We start from the raw sequence: 17,317 nt of genomic DNA, 5'->3' as shown, positions 1-17,317 counted from the left end.
ATTGTGATCTGTGTGCAGCCGTATACCTGTAAAGTCTGTTGGAGATTGGATTGGCGGATAGTGAGAAGACGACGGTCATCGTCTCTCACTCCATCCAGAAGAGGGACAAACAGGAGCTGCACGAGTGAAAACGTATCTGGAGGTGGAGGTTTTCCCTCCCGGAGGAATTGTGTGTAAAGGTTGCTGGGTGTGAGGACTCACACTCACCGTCATCTGTTTCTTGTCTGCCAGCAGTACCAGGGCCGACAACGGAGGACAGAGACCACCTGGGGACTCAGGACTTGGCGGCTCCGGTGTTCTTCAGGCCGTTGGTGGTGGAAGCGGTGTGGGCCCCGGCTCTTCGATCATCAGAGGTCTCCTATCTTCGAGCCTGCCCACAGTCCTCTTGTGTACAATTGGCATCCATTATTTTTCTGTCTGTATTCCGTTGTGTGCCTTCACAACATTAAATTGTTACTCCTTTTCTTATCCATTGTCCGTTCATTTGCGCCCCCTGTTGTGGGTCCGTGTTACGACACCTTCACAACAGGACTATGACGTTTGCAGATGACATTGTGATCTGTAGTGAGAGCAGAGAGCAAGTTGAGACTAGTCTGGAGAGGTGGAGATATGCTCTGGAGAGCAGGGGACTGAAAGTCAGTAGAAGCAAAACTGAGTACATGTGTGTGAATGGGAGGGAGCCCAGTGGAATAGTGCAGTTACAAGGAGTAGAAGTGGTAGAGAGGTGAAGAAGAGAGTGCAGGCAGGGTGGAGAAAGATGGCAGCAGTGATTTCTGACCAAAGAATATCAGCAAGAGTGAAGGGGAAAGTTTACAAGATAGTAGTGAGACCAGCTACAGTGAGGAAAATAAGTATTTGAACACCCTGCAATTTTGCACATTTTCCCCACTTAGAAATCTAAAAAAAATAAAAATAAAAATCCGGAAATCACAATGTATGATTTTTTTTAAATAATTTATTTGTATGTTAATGTTGCAAATAAGTATTTGAACACCTGTGGAAATCAATGTTAATATTTGGTACAGTAGCCTTTGTTTGCAATTACAGAGGTCAAACATTTCCTGTAGTTTTTCACCAGGTTTGCACACACTGCAGCAGGGATTTTGGTCCACTCCTCCATACAGATCTTCTCTAGATCTTTTAGGTTTGGAGTTTCGGCTCCCTCCAAAGATTTTCTATTGAGTTCAGGTCTGGAGACTGGCCAGGTCACTCCAGGACCTTGAAATGCTTCTTACAGAGCCTCTCCTTAGTTGCCCTGAATGTGTGTTTGGCGTCATTGTCACGCTAGAGGACCCAGCCATGACCCATCTTCAATGCTCTTACTGAGGGAAGGAGGTTGTTTGCCAATATCTCGCAATACATGAATTACAATACAATTACATGCAGTTCTCATCCTCTAAACACAGTAAGTGGAGTTGATTCCAAAAAGCTCTATTCTCGTCTCATCTGACCACATGACCTTCTCCCATGCCTCCTCTGGATCATCCACATGGTCACTGGTGAACTTCAAACGGGCCTGGACATGTGCTGGCTAGAGCAGGGGGACCTTGCTGCCCTGCAGGATTTTAAACCATGACAGCATCATGTGTTACTAATGTAATCTTTGTGACTGTGGTCCCAGCTTTCTTCAGGTCATTGACCAGGTCTTCCTGTGTCGTTCTGAGCTTTTTCAGAATCATCCTTACCCCACAAAGTGAGATCTTGCATGGAGTCCCAGACCGAGGGAGATTGACAGGCATCTTGTGTTTCTTCCACTTTCTAATAAATAATCACAACAGTTGTTGTCTTCTACAAAGCTGCTTGCCTGTTGTCCTGTAGTCCACCCCAGCCTTGTGCAGGTCTACAGTTTTGTCCCTGGTGTCCTTAGACAGCTCTTTGGTCTTGGCTATGGTGGACAGTTTGGAGTGTGAATGAGTGTGTGAACAGGTGTCTTTTATACAGGTAACAAGTTGAAACAGGTGCAGTTAATACAGGTAAAGAGTGCTTAATAAGAGGGCTTCTTAAAGAAAAATTAACAGGTCTGTGTGAGCCAGAATTCTTGCTGGTTGGTAGGGGTTCAAATACTTATTTGCAGCAGTAACATACAAATAAATTATTAAAAAAATCATACATTGTGATTTCCAGATTTGTTTTTTTTTTTTTTTTTTGTTTGTTTTTTAGATTATGTCTCTCACAGTGGACATGCACCTAAGATGAAAATTTCAGACCCCTCCATGATTTCTAAGTGGGAGAACTTGCAAAACCACAGAGTGTTCAAATACTTATCTTCCTTACTGTATGTTGTATGGCTTAGAGACGTGGCACTAACACAAAGACAGGAGGCAGAGCTGGAGGTGGCAGAGCTGAAGATGTTGAGATTCTCTTTGGGAATGACAAGAATGGACAAGATTAGGAATGAACATATCAGAGGGACGACTCAGGTGGGACAGTTTGGAGATAAAGTCAGAGAGATGAGATTGAGATGGTTTGGACATGTGCAGAGGTTCCCAGGGTATATAGGGCGAAGGATACTGAGGATGGAGCCACCAGGCAGGAGGAGAAGAGGGAGGCCAAAGAGGAGATTTATGGACGTGCTGAGGGAGGACATGCAGGTGGTTGGTGTGACAGAGGAAGATACAGATGACAGGGTGAGATGGAAACGATTGATCTGCTGTGGCGACTCCTAACAGGAACAGCCAAAAGACAAAGAAGGAGTCTTAAATTTGAGTGGGCCAAAGTTCTTGCCTGCTGAGGATATTAAAAATTTGTGCCAAGTTTCTTTTTCAATTTAATAGTTTAATACAGAGTACTAAATATTTAAAGTTACATTTGCAACTGCTGTGTTTATTTTCTCTATGATTTATTTATTTTTTGATCCGCCGCTGGCTGAAGGTCTGATGACGGATTATGTTGTGGCGATGTGTCTGTTCGAAAAACGGTACAAGCATTCTGAAATCAACGCTTCCCTCATTTCTCAGAGGAATTTTGTGAGACTTGGTACAAGTCCTTGCTGTAGGTTGGTAATGCACTTATCATATGGTTCAAGTTGAGACCATTTTACCAGAGTTATGGCTCTGTTGTTGTTAAACAAATCTAGACTCCATCAGTTTCATGAGTTGGTGCCTGCATTCTGAAATCAACTCTTCTCACACTTTTAGGAGGAATTTCATGAAACTTGGTACAAGTACTTGTTATAGGTTAATAATACTCATTTTGTAAAAGATTGACACGCAGCTTTACGGTCCTTGATTAGTAAACCTAGACACTGGTAGTTTCATGAGTGGTGTCTGCATTCTGAAATCAACTATCACATACCTTTAAATGTTATCAGAATGTAGCAAGCACTTGTACCAAAGCAGCATTTACCAGTGGGGGTATTGTGCACTCCTGTTTTTAATTTTTGGTATTATATCTAATTTTCTTGTGCTATCACAACATTGATTAATCTGGCATAATGTCATAAACAAATTAAATAAGCAAATAGTAGGTATCAGCCTTGAGGCTCACACTGTTCTTTCATTTCACTCATCTATTGTTATTACTTATATTTTGAGAATAAATTTTTATATTGCCTATGATGCAGAATGAAGTCATCATTGTTTCTGATATAAAAATAGAATGACATTTTCCTGCCTGAAACATAACTTGTCATCAGTTACTCAGTTTTTTGTATTCAGTTATTCAGTTTTTCCATTGATGCTGATGTTTCCATATGATACCTGCTGATTTCAATACATTTGTTGGTTTAAAAAGGTCCAGTTTAGCAATTTTACAGAAAACATGCAAAGTTTCTATGATGGTAAAAGGGAAAGAGTCCTTCTCTACACCAAGCAGTAGGGTATTGCTTTGCATCTATCAAAATCTGAAATTTGCAGTTTTGTTGTTTCGTCCAGTGGCTTTGCTCTTTTAGAGGACTTTGGTGATTCTGTGAAAATTGCAGTCAGTAATCCTCAGCATCTCCCTTTATGTTTGCTGTGGTCCTATTCCCCTTGTGTTCTGATTTACAATGCTTAAATACAATAAATGTCCTGTCAGCTATTGATGTCCTTTTTCAAATCTGGAACAGATTAAACATTCTCAACTTTAAGCCAGGGTTTCCATCTTCAGCTGCTCCTCTTACTGGTCATCAGGTCCATGATGTGTGCTTTCAACTATAGGCTGCAGTTTACCTTCAGTACTTCACTAACTAGTAATTTCACTAAGCAGTTCTTGCTGTTGTCACAGGTGCCCGCGGAGTGCGAGAGGAGCCTCAGTTTGTGACAGCCCGTGCAGGAGAGAACGTCATCCTGGGATGCGACGTGTCCCACCCCTTGAATGGCCAGCCATATGTGGTGGAGTGGTTCAAGTATGGAATGCCAATCCCCTTTTTCATCAATTTTCGCTTCTACCCTCCTCATGTGGACCCGGAGTATGCCGGTAAGATCCACTGACATATACTGTATTGATGGCTGACAAGTTTAGGTCCTCTGTCTTAACAGTGGATGGAAAATGATGTATACAAATGAGTGCAAATCCATTTAGGATCTGTCAGAGTACAAACTCAATTTCAATTTATTTTCATTTATATAGCGCCAAATCACAACAGAGTTTCCTCAAAGCACTTCACACAGGTAAGGTCTAACCTTGCCAACCCCCAGAGCAACAGTGGTAAGGAAAAACTCCCTCTGAGGAAGAAACCTCAAGCAGACCAGACTCAAAGGGGTGACCCTCTGCTTGGGCCATGCTACAAACATAAATTACAGAACAATTCACAGAACAATTCTTGGATGAATATACAAGAAATGCTGTTGGCGCACAGGACAGGAGGGTCACCAACACAAATACAACTCCCATTTTTGGATGGAGCTGCACCTTAAACAGAGAGAAAAAACAGAATCAGGCATCAGAAAGACAAAAAATACTGTATAATTTGCCAGCATTAAACAACAAGAAAAACAGAAGAAATACTAAGGTGATCACCAGCCACTAGCCCTAAAATTCACTAAAAGACCCAGAACTTAGGTAAAGCTGTGGCCGTGGCCCGCTTCAATTACTAATAAAATTAATTAAGAGTAAAAAGCGTAAAACAAAACTGTACCAGTATGCTAGCCATATGAAAGGGAAAATAAGTGCATCTTAAGTCTGGACTTGAAAGTCTCCACAGAATCTGACTGTTTTATTGACACGGGGAGATCATTCCACAGAACAGGGGCACGATAAGAGAAAGCTCTGTGACCCGCAGACTTCTTATTCACCTTAGGGACACAAAGTAGTCCTGCACCCTGAGAACGTAAAGCCCGGGCCGGTACGTAAGGTTTAATTAGGTCAGCTAGGTAGGGAGGTGCCAGTCCATGAATAATTTTATGGGTTAGTAGCAGAACCATAAAATCTGATCTCACTGGGACAGGAAGCCAGTGAAGGGATGCCAAAATGGGTGTAATGTGGTTGTACTTTCTGCTTCGTGTCAAAAGTCAGGCTGCAGCATTTTGAACCAATTGGAGAGCCCTAATGCTAGACTGCAGTAAACCAGAAAATAGAACATTGCAGTAGTCCAATCGAGAAGAGATAAATACATGGATCGGGGTCTCAGCATCAGCCATAGACAGGATGGGACGAATCTACACTATATTTCGCAGGTGGAAGAAAGCAGTCCTAGTAATATTTCTAATATGGACACCAAAGGACAACGAAGGATCAAAAATTACCGCAGGGTTCCTCACTTTGTCAGTGTGATGTATGACACACAAGCCTAGGTTGAGCGTTAACTGGTCAAATTGATGCCGATGTCTCACTGAACCAAGAACCATCATTTCAGTCTTATCAGAGTTTAAAAGTAGGAAGTTTCTAGACATCCACCTTCTCACTGCTGCAAGGCAATCACGTGAACGAGATTACCAGCAGTTTTCGGCATGTATAACTGAGTATCATCTGCATAGCAGTGAAAGGTAATCCCAAAACGCCGCAATATGTGCCCAAGGTGTGCTATATAAAGGGAGAAAAGCAGGGGGCCTAAGACAGACCCCTGTGGAACCCCAAATTTCATATCACTAAGGTTGGAGGTAGTGTTACTGTACAAAACACAGTGAGAACGACTGGTCAAGTATGACGTCAGCCATGCAAGGGCACTCCCCGTAATCCCAAAATGATTTTCTAGCCTATCAAGTAGAATATGATGATCCACTGTCTCAAATGCAGCACTGAGATCTAACAGCAACTCCTATTTAATTGGTTGGAATTGTCAGCACAAAAGGGTGCAGCACACAGTATAGTGTGTTTATTGCTCCACATCATGCATGGGCATTTTGTGGTCATATCATAAAATCAGCCAATCTGATTATCTGTGATTCCTTTTAAAGATGGAATCTAGTGCATGGGTATTCAGACAAACTCAGGAGTAAGTGGTTTACTGCCTGTTCCCATTAAATGCTTGAAATAAGACCACCTCCTCATACTGTCTGTATGTGTTTGAAGTCAGAGTACTTTTAACATGCATTAATTTTGCCACATTAAATTAAATACACATTTCTTGAGGGTTAGAAAGCAGTTTGGAATGGAAGAACTGTAAGTAATTGTGGCATTAGACAAGATAAGAGCAACTTTATTTATCTCGAAGGTTATTTTGCCAGAGTACTGAAACAGTTAACAGTTTTTTTTTTGTTTTTTTTTTACAATAAGTACAACAAATTTATATGAAATGACTAGAAGACATTTGCACAAGATGTTCAGTAATATTACATTATAACTCTGAGTAACCGAATAACTCTGCTCTTTATGCGTTCACTATGCAGAAGGGGGAGGAATTATACAGTCTGATGGCCACTCGTATGAAAGACGTTCTGTTGCATTCTGTGGTGCACTTCAGTGGTCTCAGTCTGTGGCTGAAGGTGCTCTGACAGGACGTCAGTGTGGCATGCAGAGGGTGGGAGGTGCTGTGCCGGATGTTCAGCAGTTTCCTCAATATCTTCCTCTCTGACACCTTCATCCCAGACTCCAGCTCAACCCCCAGGACAGAGCCTGTTCTCCTGATGAGGTTTTTGAGTTTGTTAGTGTCAGCTGCCTGCAGCCTGCTGCCCTAGCACACTACAGCGTAGAAGATAACGCTGGAGACCAATGAGTGATAAAACACTCATCACTCATCTTCAACCGCTTAGTTCAATTAAGGGTCGCGGAGGGCTGGAGCCTATCCCAGCAGTCATAGAGCGTGAGGTGGGGTACACTTTGGACAGGACACCAGTCTGTCTCAGGGCCACATATCAACAAACAAACACATTCACAACCACCCGTACACCTATGGACAATTTAAAGTTTCCAATCCACCTAACCTGCATATCTTTGGATGTGTGAGGAAACCGGAGCACCCAGAGAAAACCCAAGCAAACACGGGGAGAACACACAAACTCCACACAGAAAGGCCAGGTGGGAATCGTACCCATGACCTTCTCGCTGTGAGGTAACAGTGCTAACCACTAAGCCACCATGCTGCCCTTGATAAAAGATCTGCAACATATTTCTGCAGACATTGAAAGATCTGAGCTTCCTGAGGAAGTACAGTCGGCTCTGACCTTTCTTATACTCAGCACCTGTGTTTACAGTCCAGTCCACTTTCTTGTCTATGTGGATATTTATAGTAGTCCACAACGTCCACCTCATTTCCATTGATGGTAACTGGGTTTGGATGGGTCTTCCGTCTTCTAACGTCAACCACCATCTTCTTCATCTAAGATATGTTGAGCTGCAGGTGGTTGGGTTCACACCACTCCACAAACCTGTCCACCACACTCCTGTACTCAGCCTCCTGGTCACTGCCGATGCAGCCAACAACGGCAGAGTCATCCGAAAACTTCTGCAGGTGGAAAGACTGTGATCAGAACCTAACGTCTGAGGTGTAGAGTGTGAACAGGGCGGGAGACAGGACTGTCCCCTCTGGTGCCCCCGTGCTGCTCCTGATGGTGTTGAATGTAATGTCCCAAAACCTTACATACTGTGGGTGGCCTGTGAGGTAGTTGGTAATCCAGGCCACCAGTGGAGCCTCCACCTTCATGTCACGTAGTTTATCGCTGAGCAACTCAGGCTGGATGGTGGTGAACACACTGTGAGAAGTCAAAGAACATGACTCTCACTGTGCTGCCTGCGTCCTCCAGGTGAAAATAAGCTCTGTGCGCCATGAAGATGATGCCATCCTCCACTCCCCTGTTGGGCTGGTATGCAAACTGCAGGGGTCCAGCGATGATTCAGTGACTGTGTGGAGGTGCCTCAGGATGAGCCTCTCAAGTGACTTCATGACACCTTCATAACTTCTTAAGTGATAGATGATCGCATTTCTTTTTGGGGCTTTTCTTTTCCACTTAGGATTCTAGAAGCTGGTACTGAGTGCCATCACACATCACATCATAACTTTAGAGCAGCTGGCATTAATCTGATTTGAATAATAAATAATAATAATAATAATTAAATTACATTTAAATCCAACCCGTGAATGTAATTCCCAGTTTCAAAAAGTCCTTAATTATATGTTTGTTTGCTTCCCCCCGATTTGGGACAATGGGGAAGCACAGTCTTGTTTGAACCGCTGCGTGGGATTTGTCCACTTCCGGGGACAGCCTGTCAGTGTGCAACACTAACACGGCATCACTTCACATGAAAGATAGTGTACTGTTTTGTTTTTGGCTGCAATCACAGAAGCAGTTGTGAAAAGTACAGGTTTTTTCAGTTCCCAGAGGAGAAGGAAAGACGAGGCAAATGAGGGAGGTTGTGTCAGTAAGTTTTACCGGGATTTAATGTGAATAATGATGATGGGGCTGTCCCTGGAAGTACAATTTTTGTATCATATGCTCTTTCATTTAACCCCTTTATCACCCACCCTTAAACAAGAGTATGGTGCCCAAATCAGTTTATAGTCAACCCCATCTGTTTTGAGGCTAAGTTAGGGGATTTTAGCCATTTTACTGATTAATTTGTCATGTTTTTAATAATTTTTTTTCATCTGACCCTTTTTTTTTTAGAAGTACAGTGTAATATCTACATCATGTGTTGGATTTAATCTAGAATCCAGTTTAAATAAAATGCAACAAATAAATAAAAACCCAAAAGGCTTTCATGTTTTGATTCCAGTTTGACGTTTGCTGTAAGCCTGTTAATCTTGTCAAAACTCAGGGCTACTGCTGTTAGAACCATTGTGCCATTAACATGTCAGATACACATCTCAATATGTGTTCCAGCTGACTGATTTGGCTTCCATCTGCATCAGATAAAGGGAAGGGTTTCTTTTAAAAGTGCACTCTTGTCCAACGTTTGCTGCAGCAAGATGAAAAATAGGTTGACTGACTAGTAGACTGTTGGGGGAAAACCAAGGAGCTGTGCATAATCCTCCTTCATCCACATGAACTTTGTGTTTGTTGATTAGATCATTGAACACAATACTTTACAACAAAGCTAATTGAGTTTGGGGAGCTCTGCTGAGAGTTAAAGGATCTTGAACACAGAAATATAGACTGGTAAGTTGTCTTTGGTGTCCAAAATACCTGAAAACCGTGTCGATAACCATTTGTAAAATCCAGGCGGCTTTTGATGGCTTTCAGTGGAGTGAGTATCTGAGAAATTGTTTAACAGCTGAGCATGTTCCAACTTGTCCTTAAGGCTTCCAACAGAGGTGTTTTTCCTGTGGCGGAGCGTCGCAGCGGCTGCGGGCCGATGCTGCAATCTGTCCGCATGTCTTCCATTAAAAAAATTTCCTTTAACAGTGGAATATCCGGATAAAATGCTGAAACCAACTTCTTCTGAAACTTCTCTGTTGTCTCACGACGTCCTGGATCAATAGAACCTGAAATGTGGAGGTTTTCAGTTTGAAACAGGCTGACGACGGCGCCTGGGAGCGCTGCGCGACGTCCCGCTCCGTGGGAAGTCCTTAAAGCGACAGTATCACCTCAAAATCTCTCATCAGCCGTTAAAATTTTCACCAAAAACCAGCTTAATTTTTCGAACCGTGTCCACTTCGATGTGCCTCACAGGTTTAGAAAAAATTTTGATCAAACAAAGCGCCAGTCTCTCAGCAACTTCTCGGACAAAGGAATTCCGACGAGGGGCTGGAAGACTCCTCCCACAAGGAGTGCTCACAGGCGAATGACGTCACCAACAGGCATGGAAAAACTCACGCATGCGCACGAGGGTTCAAGCATGTCTGACGTAAAAACATATGAATGAAATCCATATAGTTTTTGAAAAAAATAAAAAGGACCTATACTTTATTGACTGCCCTCGTAGATCAAGTGAGATCCCACTTTGCTAAGTAAGTTGATTTCAAAGAGCACCATTGTATATATTCAAATGTCTTTCCCTGCATGCAGACTGCTTCTGGATTTTTGATAAAACCATGATATTTATGATGTGGAATGAGGTCAAAGCTTTTAGTTGCATACAGGCTTACATTGTGCCCATTATAACATACTGAACATTAATTCGCCAAGTGAACCATAGACGTACTGTTTCCGAAACACCCCTCTGCCAGTGTTCTCAAGAAAGCAGTCATTGTCTTTTGTGTAGGGAGGAAATGGGACAAGATATGAACTATGTAAAGAAGTAGCCAAAAAATAAAATGATAACATGAAAGTGTCGATAGGAAGAGACAGAAATTCAAAGCTACATTTGGAAATGTTCAGACAAAAACATAACTGCTAAGAACCAGCAGTAAAGGGTCCCTATTATATTATTCAAAGTCTTTTTTTTTTTTTTATCACAGAGAATCTTTTAGTGTGTCCAAAAGATTTGTGACATTTGAAAAGCCATGCCCCATCAGACATTTCCGAAGCTAATAAATCTGCTTTGTTCTTTGTCTTTCAAAGAAAGAATATTCTGGACTTGGATTAGACTCTAGCTCACTCTGGACCCAAAATAAATGGACTTCATAAAGCTTTGTCATTCTACAGTTTGGGCAGTGTTTGTCTATTTGTTCTCTTACTCGCTCTAGGTCCTTTGGGGGATTCCCACCAAACATGGTATGTACATGAAGGGTGATACCCGAATTGCTGTTGATTTTGGTTTTGCGTGACTGTGTGTTGGCCGACTCCTCCCTGGCCCCTTTGCTTATTTTGACCAAATTTATGTCAATGATGGTTGATCCTAACAATGCTCTGAAAAAACTTCTTGTTATCTAGTCCTGCGGCGCGCCGTTCACAGGATACACGTCCTGTCAGATGTGACATTCATATCGCCTGCTGCGTGTCCACATGAACTGATGGTCTGTTTCAGCTGGGGCAGCCTGTCAATTTGCGTGCTCTCCAACCAGTTGCAAAAGCGATATGTCTTTATGTATTTCCACGTCAGGACAGCAAGCACACACACGCGTGTGTCCATCAAAGCACGGTGTGTGCTCTGCAGCTGTGACATCCAGGACCAGAGTTGTCAACAGCTGCTGCTGTTGGCAGCCAGCCACACCCCCCTGTCCATTCAGCGCACAGACCAAGGTGTCATTCTGTGATCAAAAGAGAGGCGCCTCGCCTGTGGGGGGGATGCGCGAACCACACGCACGCATGTGTTGAGTGGGCGGGGGGTGTGCGTGAACACACACACACGTGTTGTGGCGGGAGCCAACACTCTTGCACGCCACATGTATACTCGGCAACTCCAGAGTCGTGGGGCATTTAGACAAATTTCACCGCCAGCTCGAAAGTGATTGTCTGCTGACTGTTTTCGTGCTAATAGTGCGAATGGCCACACATTTTCTAAGTGCCAAGTGAGCAGTGTTAGATGTTCATGTGTATCACCTGGAATTTGGCCGACACCTGCCGTGAGAGGGATTGAATGGGCTCTCACAGGGCACACTCTGTCTTTCAGTCGCTGGTGTGCTCAAATAGATGTAGCAACAGGTGTACAAGGTGTCCGAGGCAGCTCCGATTTTACACATATTGCATAGGATTCCTGCTTCATGCGCAAATCAACCACAATCATACTATGTGTGAAGGGGCCCTAAGTTACGTTTTTTAAGAATAGGTTTAATCACTGCAGATTCAAAGTTGTAGGAACAGAACCTGAGGTTGGTGACAGGTTAATATTTGTCAGCATTGTGAGCCCAAGTGTAGTTCACAAGTCTTTAAACAGTTCTCACCCCAGGCAAGTGCTCTTATGTCAATACAGTAAACTGCAGTCATGAGGACTGGAGCTCTGTGACCAGGGGCGTGCTGGGAATATTTTTCAGCCTGTGAGTTTTATATCCAACTGGCCCACAAACCGCCAGCGCACAGGGATAATAAGAGTTCTGCTGTGGCATTTAAATCCAGCATTTATGTGCTGACTGACTGTGAAAATTGGGTGGCTTATAATAGAAAGTAAAAGTTAGTTATTTAAAACAAGAACGGTATTGTTAACTCACCAGTGCACCACGCTGGGCTTACACTGTGTGATTTTTGGCCCTTTTTCAGCCGATTTTTCACTCGTGCCAGAATTTTTTGGATCGCGCCGAGTTTCAGCTTAATCGTGCGTCCTTGCGTTGTGCAGTCTACATGGAGTAACGAGCTGCGTTTAACATCTCACGACCACCTCCCGATGGGGAATCATATGGTCGGATAAAAATAAAACCTGTTTGATGTTTTGGTCGGCCGTTGTGGCTCGTGAGGGTTCCACGCTGTTGAAGCAGCGCTACAAGCGTCTACGCACTGATTACCTCGCGCACTGTGCATGAGCAAACACCGGAGAGAGCAAACCGTGATCTCATGCAAAGTCTTGTTGTTTTTTTTGTTTTTTTTGCGTTCCCTCGCAATAACCTAATATCATATTAAAGTTCATGCCTATCAGCGTGCACAGTGAGTGGAATCAGGTGGGGGGAGACTGAACGTCTATGCGCATGCGCGCGCACACACACACACACACAGCAGACAACAACAGGATTTACGACAGATGAGCACAGCTGTAAGACTCCGTATGAAATATAGTTTATTTATACAACAATATAAGTAGCAGCACCTGTTATGAATGTTTGTTTTTTTTTTTTACTGTCCTCGTGAATCATGTTGGTGTCTGCTGTGTGCGTGCGCGCATATACGTTCAGTCTCTCCCATCTGATTTCACTCACTGTGCACGCTGATAGGCATGAAATAAATAAAAAAAAGAAAAGAAAAAAAAAAGCTTCCGACGTGTGGTTTTTGAATGTACAATGTGAGCAGTCATATCGCATCAGAGCATCGGGCTGTATAGTGTGAGAACATGAATCATGCGCTCTGAACTTTTAAACCCTGTAGTTTTGTCGCACAGTTTGAGCTGGAGCCAAGTACAGCGATTGAAAATATCGTACAGTGTCTGCCCGGCTTAAGTCAATGAAGTCTGTAAGTAGTTGGAAGAAGTGGTACTGGACTACAAATGTTGATACGGCTGACATCCGAGCATCAACAGGCACGTGGCCTGTTATTCCCGGCCCTATTTACCATTTCCCTCTTAGCTCTGTCTTCTTGAAAAAATATCTGTGAGCTTTGCCCACTTGGCAGCATCTTCCTCCAAAGCTTTTCCTTTTCTTAATCTAGCCTTTTCAGCTCCACCTGGCTTTTTTCTGTCCATATTTTCATTCACGGGTAGCACAAGTCCCATCTGGGCGCACAGGGCTTGATTTGACTGAACTAACTGTAATGAATGCATAGGGGTGTTAAACGTGTAATGGTATGTCCCTACCGCTTTGGAAAAGATAACAGCGTTGCAAAAGAAGCAGTCTTAAGTAATTTTCTTGTGAATTTTCGTGATTGTAAAACATTTATAACACTTAATGTCTTCTCTTTAAGATACAGCAGCCCAAGTGTCTTGCTGTGTAGCCTAACAGTTAGTGGTGGTCATACTATATATGTATGCATATATATTAACACCCTCCCACAACGGCCCCAGGTTGGACCAGCCCACCGGGAAAACTCCCGACTTTCTCGATTACCCAGCACGCCGTAGTCTGTGACAGTCTGCTGACGGAAAAGGCAAGAGTCTGGACCAGTGGAGTGAACAGAACAAAATTAGATGAACAGCTGGAATTTAACTATGTTATAATTGCTCAGCTTCAGAAGACATTTGTTGCTGAAGATGAATCATTTTCAAGTTGCACTTCTCCTTAGAGGGAAATTGCATCTTTCTAGTCACGTAGATCTTTACCAGTAAGGTTCGTTTTTTCAGCCTGATCGCACCTCAGGTTATAGAGTGTTGTTTCTGATGCTGAAAAATGTGAGCCTGAAAAATAACCTTGACCATAAATTTTGTGTAAGTAGAAGCTTTAAAACACAGTTTCTTTCCTGGGTTGTTTAATAACAACACACTGATATACTGTCACTGGTCCACAGGGTATAACAGAAAAAGAATGGGCCAATTAGGCCCATTCAATAAAAATATACTCAATGGAAGCTCTTTACATGGTTCAGTTTCCATTAAACAAGAGAGTCTGCAAGTACTACAGTTGGAAAGTCAACTCAACAGAGGCGTCCCCTGTTTTTCTGTAGCTTCATAAAATAAAGAGCTGGATTGCACAGCAGTGGCATCACCCATTTCTGAAAACAAAAATGCTCAGACAGTTTTGATTAGAAGATACACAGCGTTTCACTTTTTTCACATTTTGTAATGTTACACCCTTATTCCAAAATGGATGAATACATTTTTCCTCATAATTCTACACCCAAACCCCCTAATGACAATGTGTAAAAAACATTTTTTTAAATTTTTTTTTAGATTTTTGTAAATTTATAAAAAAACAAAACCAAAAAATGAATAAACCACATGTACAACCCCAATTTCAGTGAAGTTGGGATGTTGTGTGAAATGTAAATAAAAACAGAATACAATGGAAAGGTGATGTAACACAGTGGTAAACATACCACTGTCCCAGCTTTTTTGAAAAACGTTGCAGGCATTCATTTCAAAATGAGCAAATACTTGCACAAAAACAATAAAGTTTATCAGTTTGAACATTAAATATCTTGTCTTTGTGTTGTATTCAATTGAATATAGGTTGAAGAGGATTTTCAAATCATTGTGTTCTGTTTTTATTTACATTTTACACAATGTCCCAACTTCATTGGAATTGGGGTTACACTCACAGCCTTTGCTGTGAAGCTCAAAATTAAGTTCAGGTGCCTCTTGTTTCCTCTGATCATCCTTGAGATATTTCCACAGCTTAACTGGAGTCTAACTGAGGTAATTCAGTTGACTGGACATGATTTGGAAAGGCACACACCTCTCTACATATAAGGTCCATCAGTTGACAGTGTATGTCAAAGCACAAACGAAGCATGAACTCAAAGGTCTACAGACCTTTGAGTTCACGCTTGGCTTTGAGTTTATGCTTGAGACAGGATTGTCTCAAGGCACAAATCTGGGAAAGAGTACAGAAACATTTCTGCTGCTTTGAAGGTCTCAATGAGCACTCTAGCCTCCATCACCTGTAAATGGAAGAAGTTCGGATCCACTAGGACTCTTTACTAGAGCTGTACGCCCGTCTAAACTGAGCAGTCAGGGGAGAAGGGCCTTAGTCAGGGAGGTGACCAGGAACCCGGCGGTCACTCTGTCAGAGCTCTAGCGTTCCTTTGTGGAGAGAGGAGAACCTTCCAGAAGGACAACCATCTCTGCAGCAGTCCACCAATTTAATTTAATTTAATTTAATTAGCTTATAATGCGCCAAATCACAGCAAAAGCCATCTCAAGGTGCCTTACATAAAACAAGTCAACATAAAATTGAATAAATAATTAAAAATGAATGAAAAATTCAAATACATAAATAAAAACAGAAGTAAAAGAATAAAACTAATAAAAATAAAAACTATCCATAAGAAAGAATAAAAATAGGTTTTGAGTCTTGACTTAAAAATGTCCACAGACTTGCCTCACGGTCGCAGGAAGACTGTTCCACAGGGTGGGTGCATGATACGAAAAGGCTCTTTGACCTGCTGACTTCTTCTTCATCCTGGGAACACAGAGAAGTCCTGCATCCTGCGACCGCAAAGCCCGGGCCGGCACGTGGAGTTCCACCAGATCAGCCAGATAAGATGGCACCAGTCCATGAACAACCTTATAAGTCAATAACAAAACCTTAAAATCTGCACTCACAGAGACAGGGAGCCAGTTCAAAGATGCCAAAATGGGTGTGTTATGTTCAGACCTTCTGCTACGTGTCAGAGGTCTGGCGGCAGCGTTCTGAACCAGCTGAAGACCCCTAATGCTGGACTGTGGTAACCCTGAAAATAGAACATTACAATAATCTAGTCTAGAAGAAACAACATGATGGATCAGGGTCTCAGCATCAGCCATGGACAGGATGGGGCGGATCCTCGCTATATTTCTCAGATGGAAAAAAGCAGTCCTAGTAACATCCCTGATGTGGAGGTCCAAAGACAACGTGGGATCAAAAATTACCCCAAGGTTCCTCATTTTATGATGTATGACACAGGAAACCAGGCTGAGCGCCAGCTGGTCAAGCTGATGCCGATGTCTCGCTGAACCAAGAACCATCATTTCAGTCTTATCAGAGTTTAAAATTAGGAAGTTACTAGACATCCAACTTCTCACTGATAGAAGACAGTCCTCCAGGGATTTTATGGGAGTGAGATTTCCCGCAGTTATCGGCATGTACAACTGAGTATCATCAGCATAACAATGAAAGGCAATCCCAAAACTCCGCAGTATATGCCCAAGGGTTGCCACATATAGGGAGAAAAGCAAGGGGCCTAAAACAGATCCCTGTGGAACCCCAAATCTCATGTCGGAAAGGTCAGAGGAAGTGCCATTATACAAGACACATTGAGAACGACTGGCCAGATATGACGTCAACCAGGCAAGGGCACTTCCAGTAATCCCAAAAAATTCTCCAACCTATTCAGCAAAATATGATGATCCACGGTATCAAATGCAGCACTGAGATCTAACACCACCAAAACCGTAGTGGTGTCTGAGTCCATTGCTTGCAGAAGATCATTCACAACTTTAGTGAGCGCTGTCTCTGTGGAGTGATATTTCCTAAAAGCAGACTGCAGCGGCTCAAATAGATCATTCTCAGTAAGGTGGTCTATGAGCTGCCGTGAAACCACCTTTTCTAAAATTTTGGAACAGAATGATAGATTTGATATCGGCCTGTAATTTTTCAATACCCTAGGGTCAAGATTAGATTTCTTAAGCAATGGTTTAATCACTGCTGATTTAAAACATTTCGGAACAGATCCAGAGGTTAATGACAGATTAATAATTTCCAGCATAGTCGGCCCAAGAGTGGGCCACAGGTCCTTAAACAATTTTGTTGGTATAGGATCAAATAAACAGGTTGTGCTTTTTGTAGACGCCACAAGTTTCGTCAGCACGCCCAATGAAATACTATTAAATTCTGGGTAACACCTCAATGGTAGTGCCCACCTCCATA

The 17,317-nt window shown here is 42.6% G+C and overlaps 1 protein-coding gene across 3 annotated transcripts in view; it reads left to right on the top strand.

The window, feature by feature from the left end:
• Positions 1–17,317, top strand: part of LOC117517749 (protein turtle homolog B-like) — a 394,390-nt gene that overhangs the window by 124,534 nt on the left and 252,539 nt on the right. For all 3 annotated transcript variants that reach the window (XM_034178899.1, XM_034178897.1, XM_034178898.1), the window contains exon 2: positions 4,204–4,395. In XM_034178899.1, the coding sequence (XP_034034790.1) occupies positions 4,204–4,395 (192 nt within the window). The remainder of the gene's footprint in view (positions 1–4,203; positions 4,396–17,317) is intronic.

Source organism: Thalassophryne amazonica, chromosome 9, assembly GCF_902500255.1.
Source record: "Thalassophryne amazonica chromosome 9, fThaAma1.1, whole genome shotgun sequence".
NCBI classification, from domain to species: Eukaryota; Metazoa; Chordata; class Actinopteri; order Batrachoidiformes; family Batrachoididae; genus Thalassophryne; species Thalassophryne amazonica.
The sequence above is the reverse complement of the archived record's forward strand: the minus strand, read 5'-3'. Positions and strand labels throughout refer to the sequence as shown.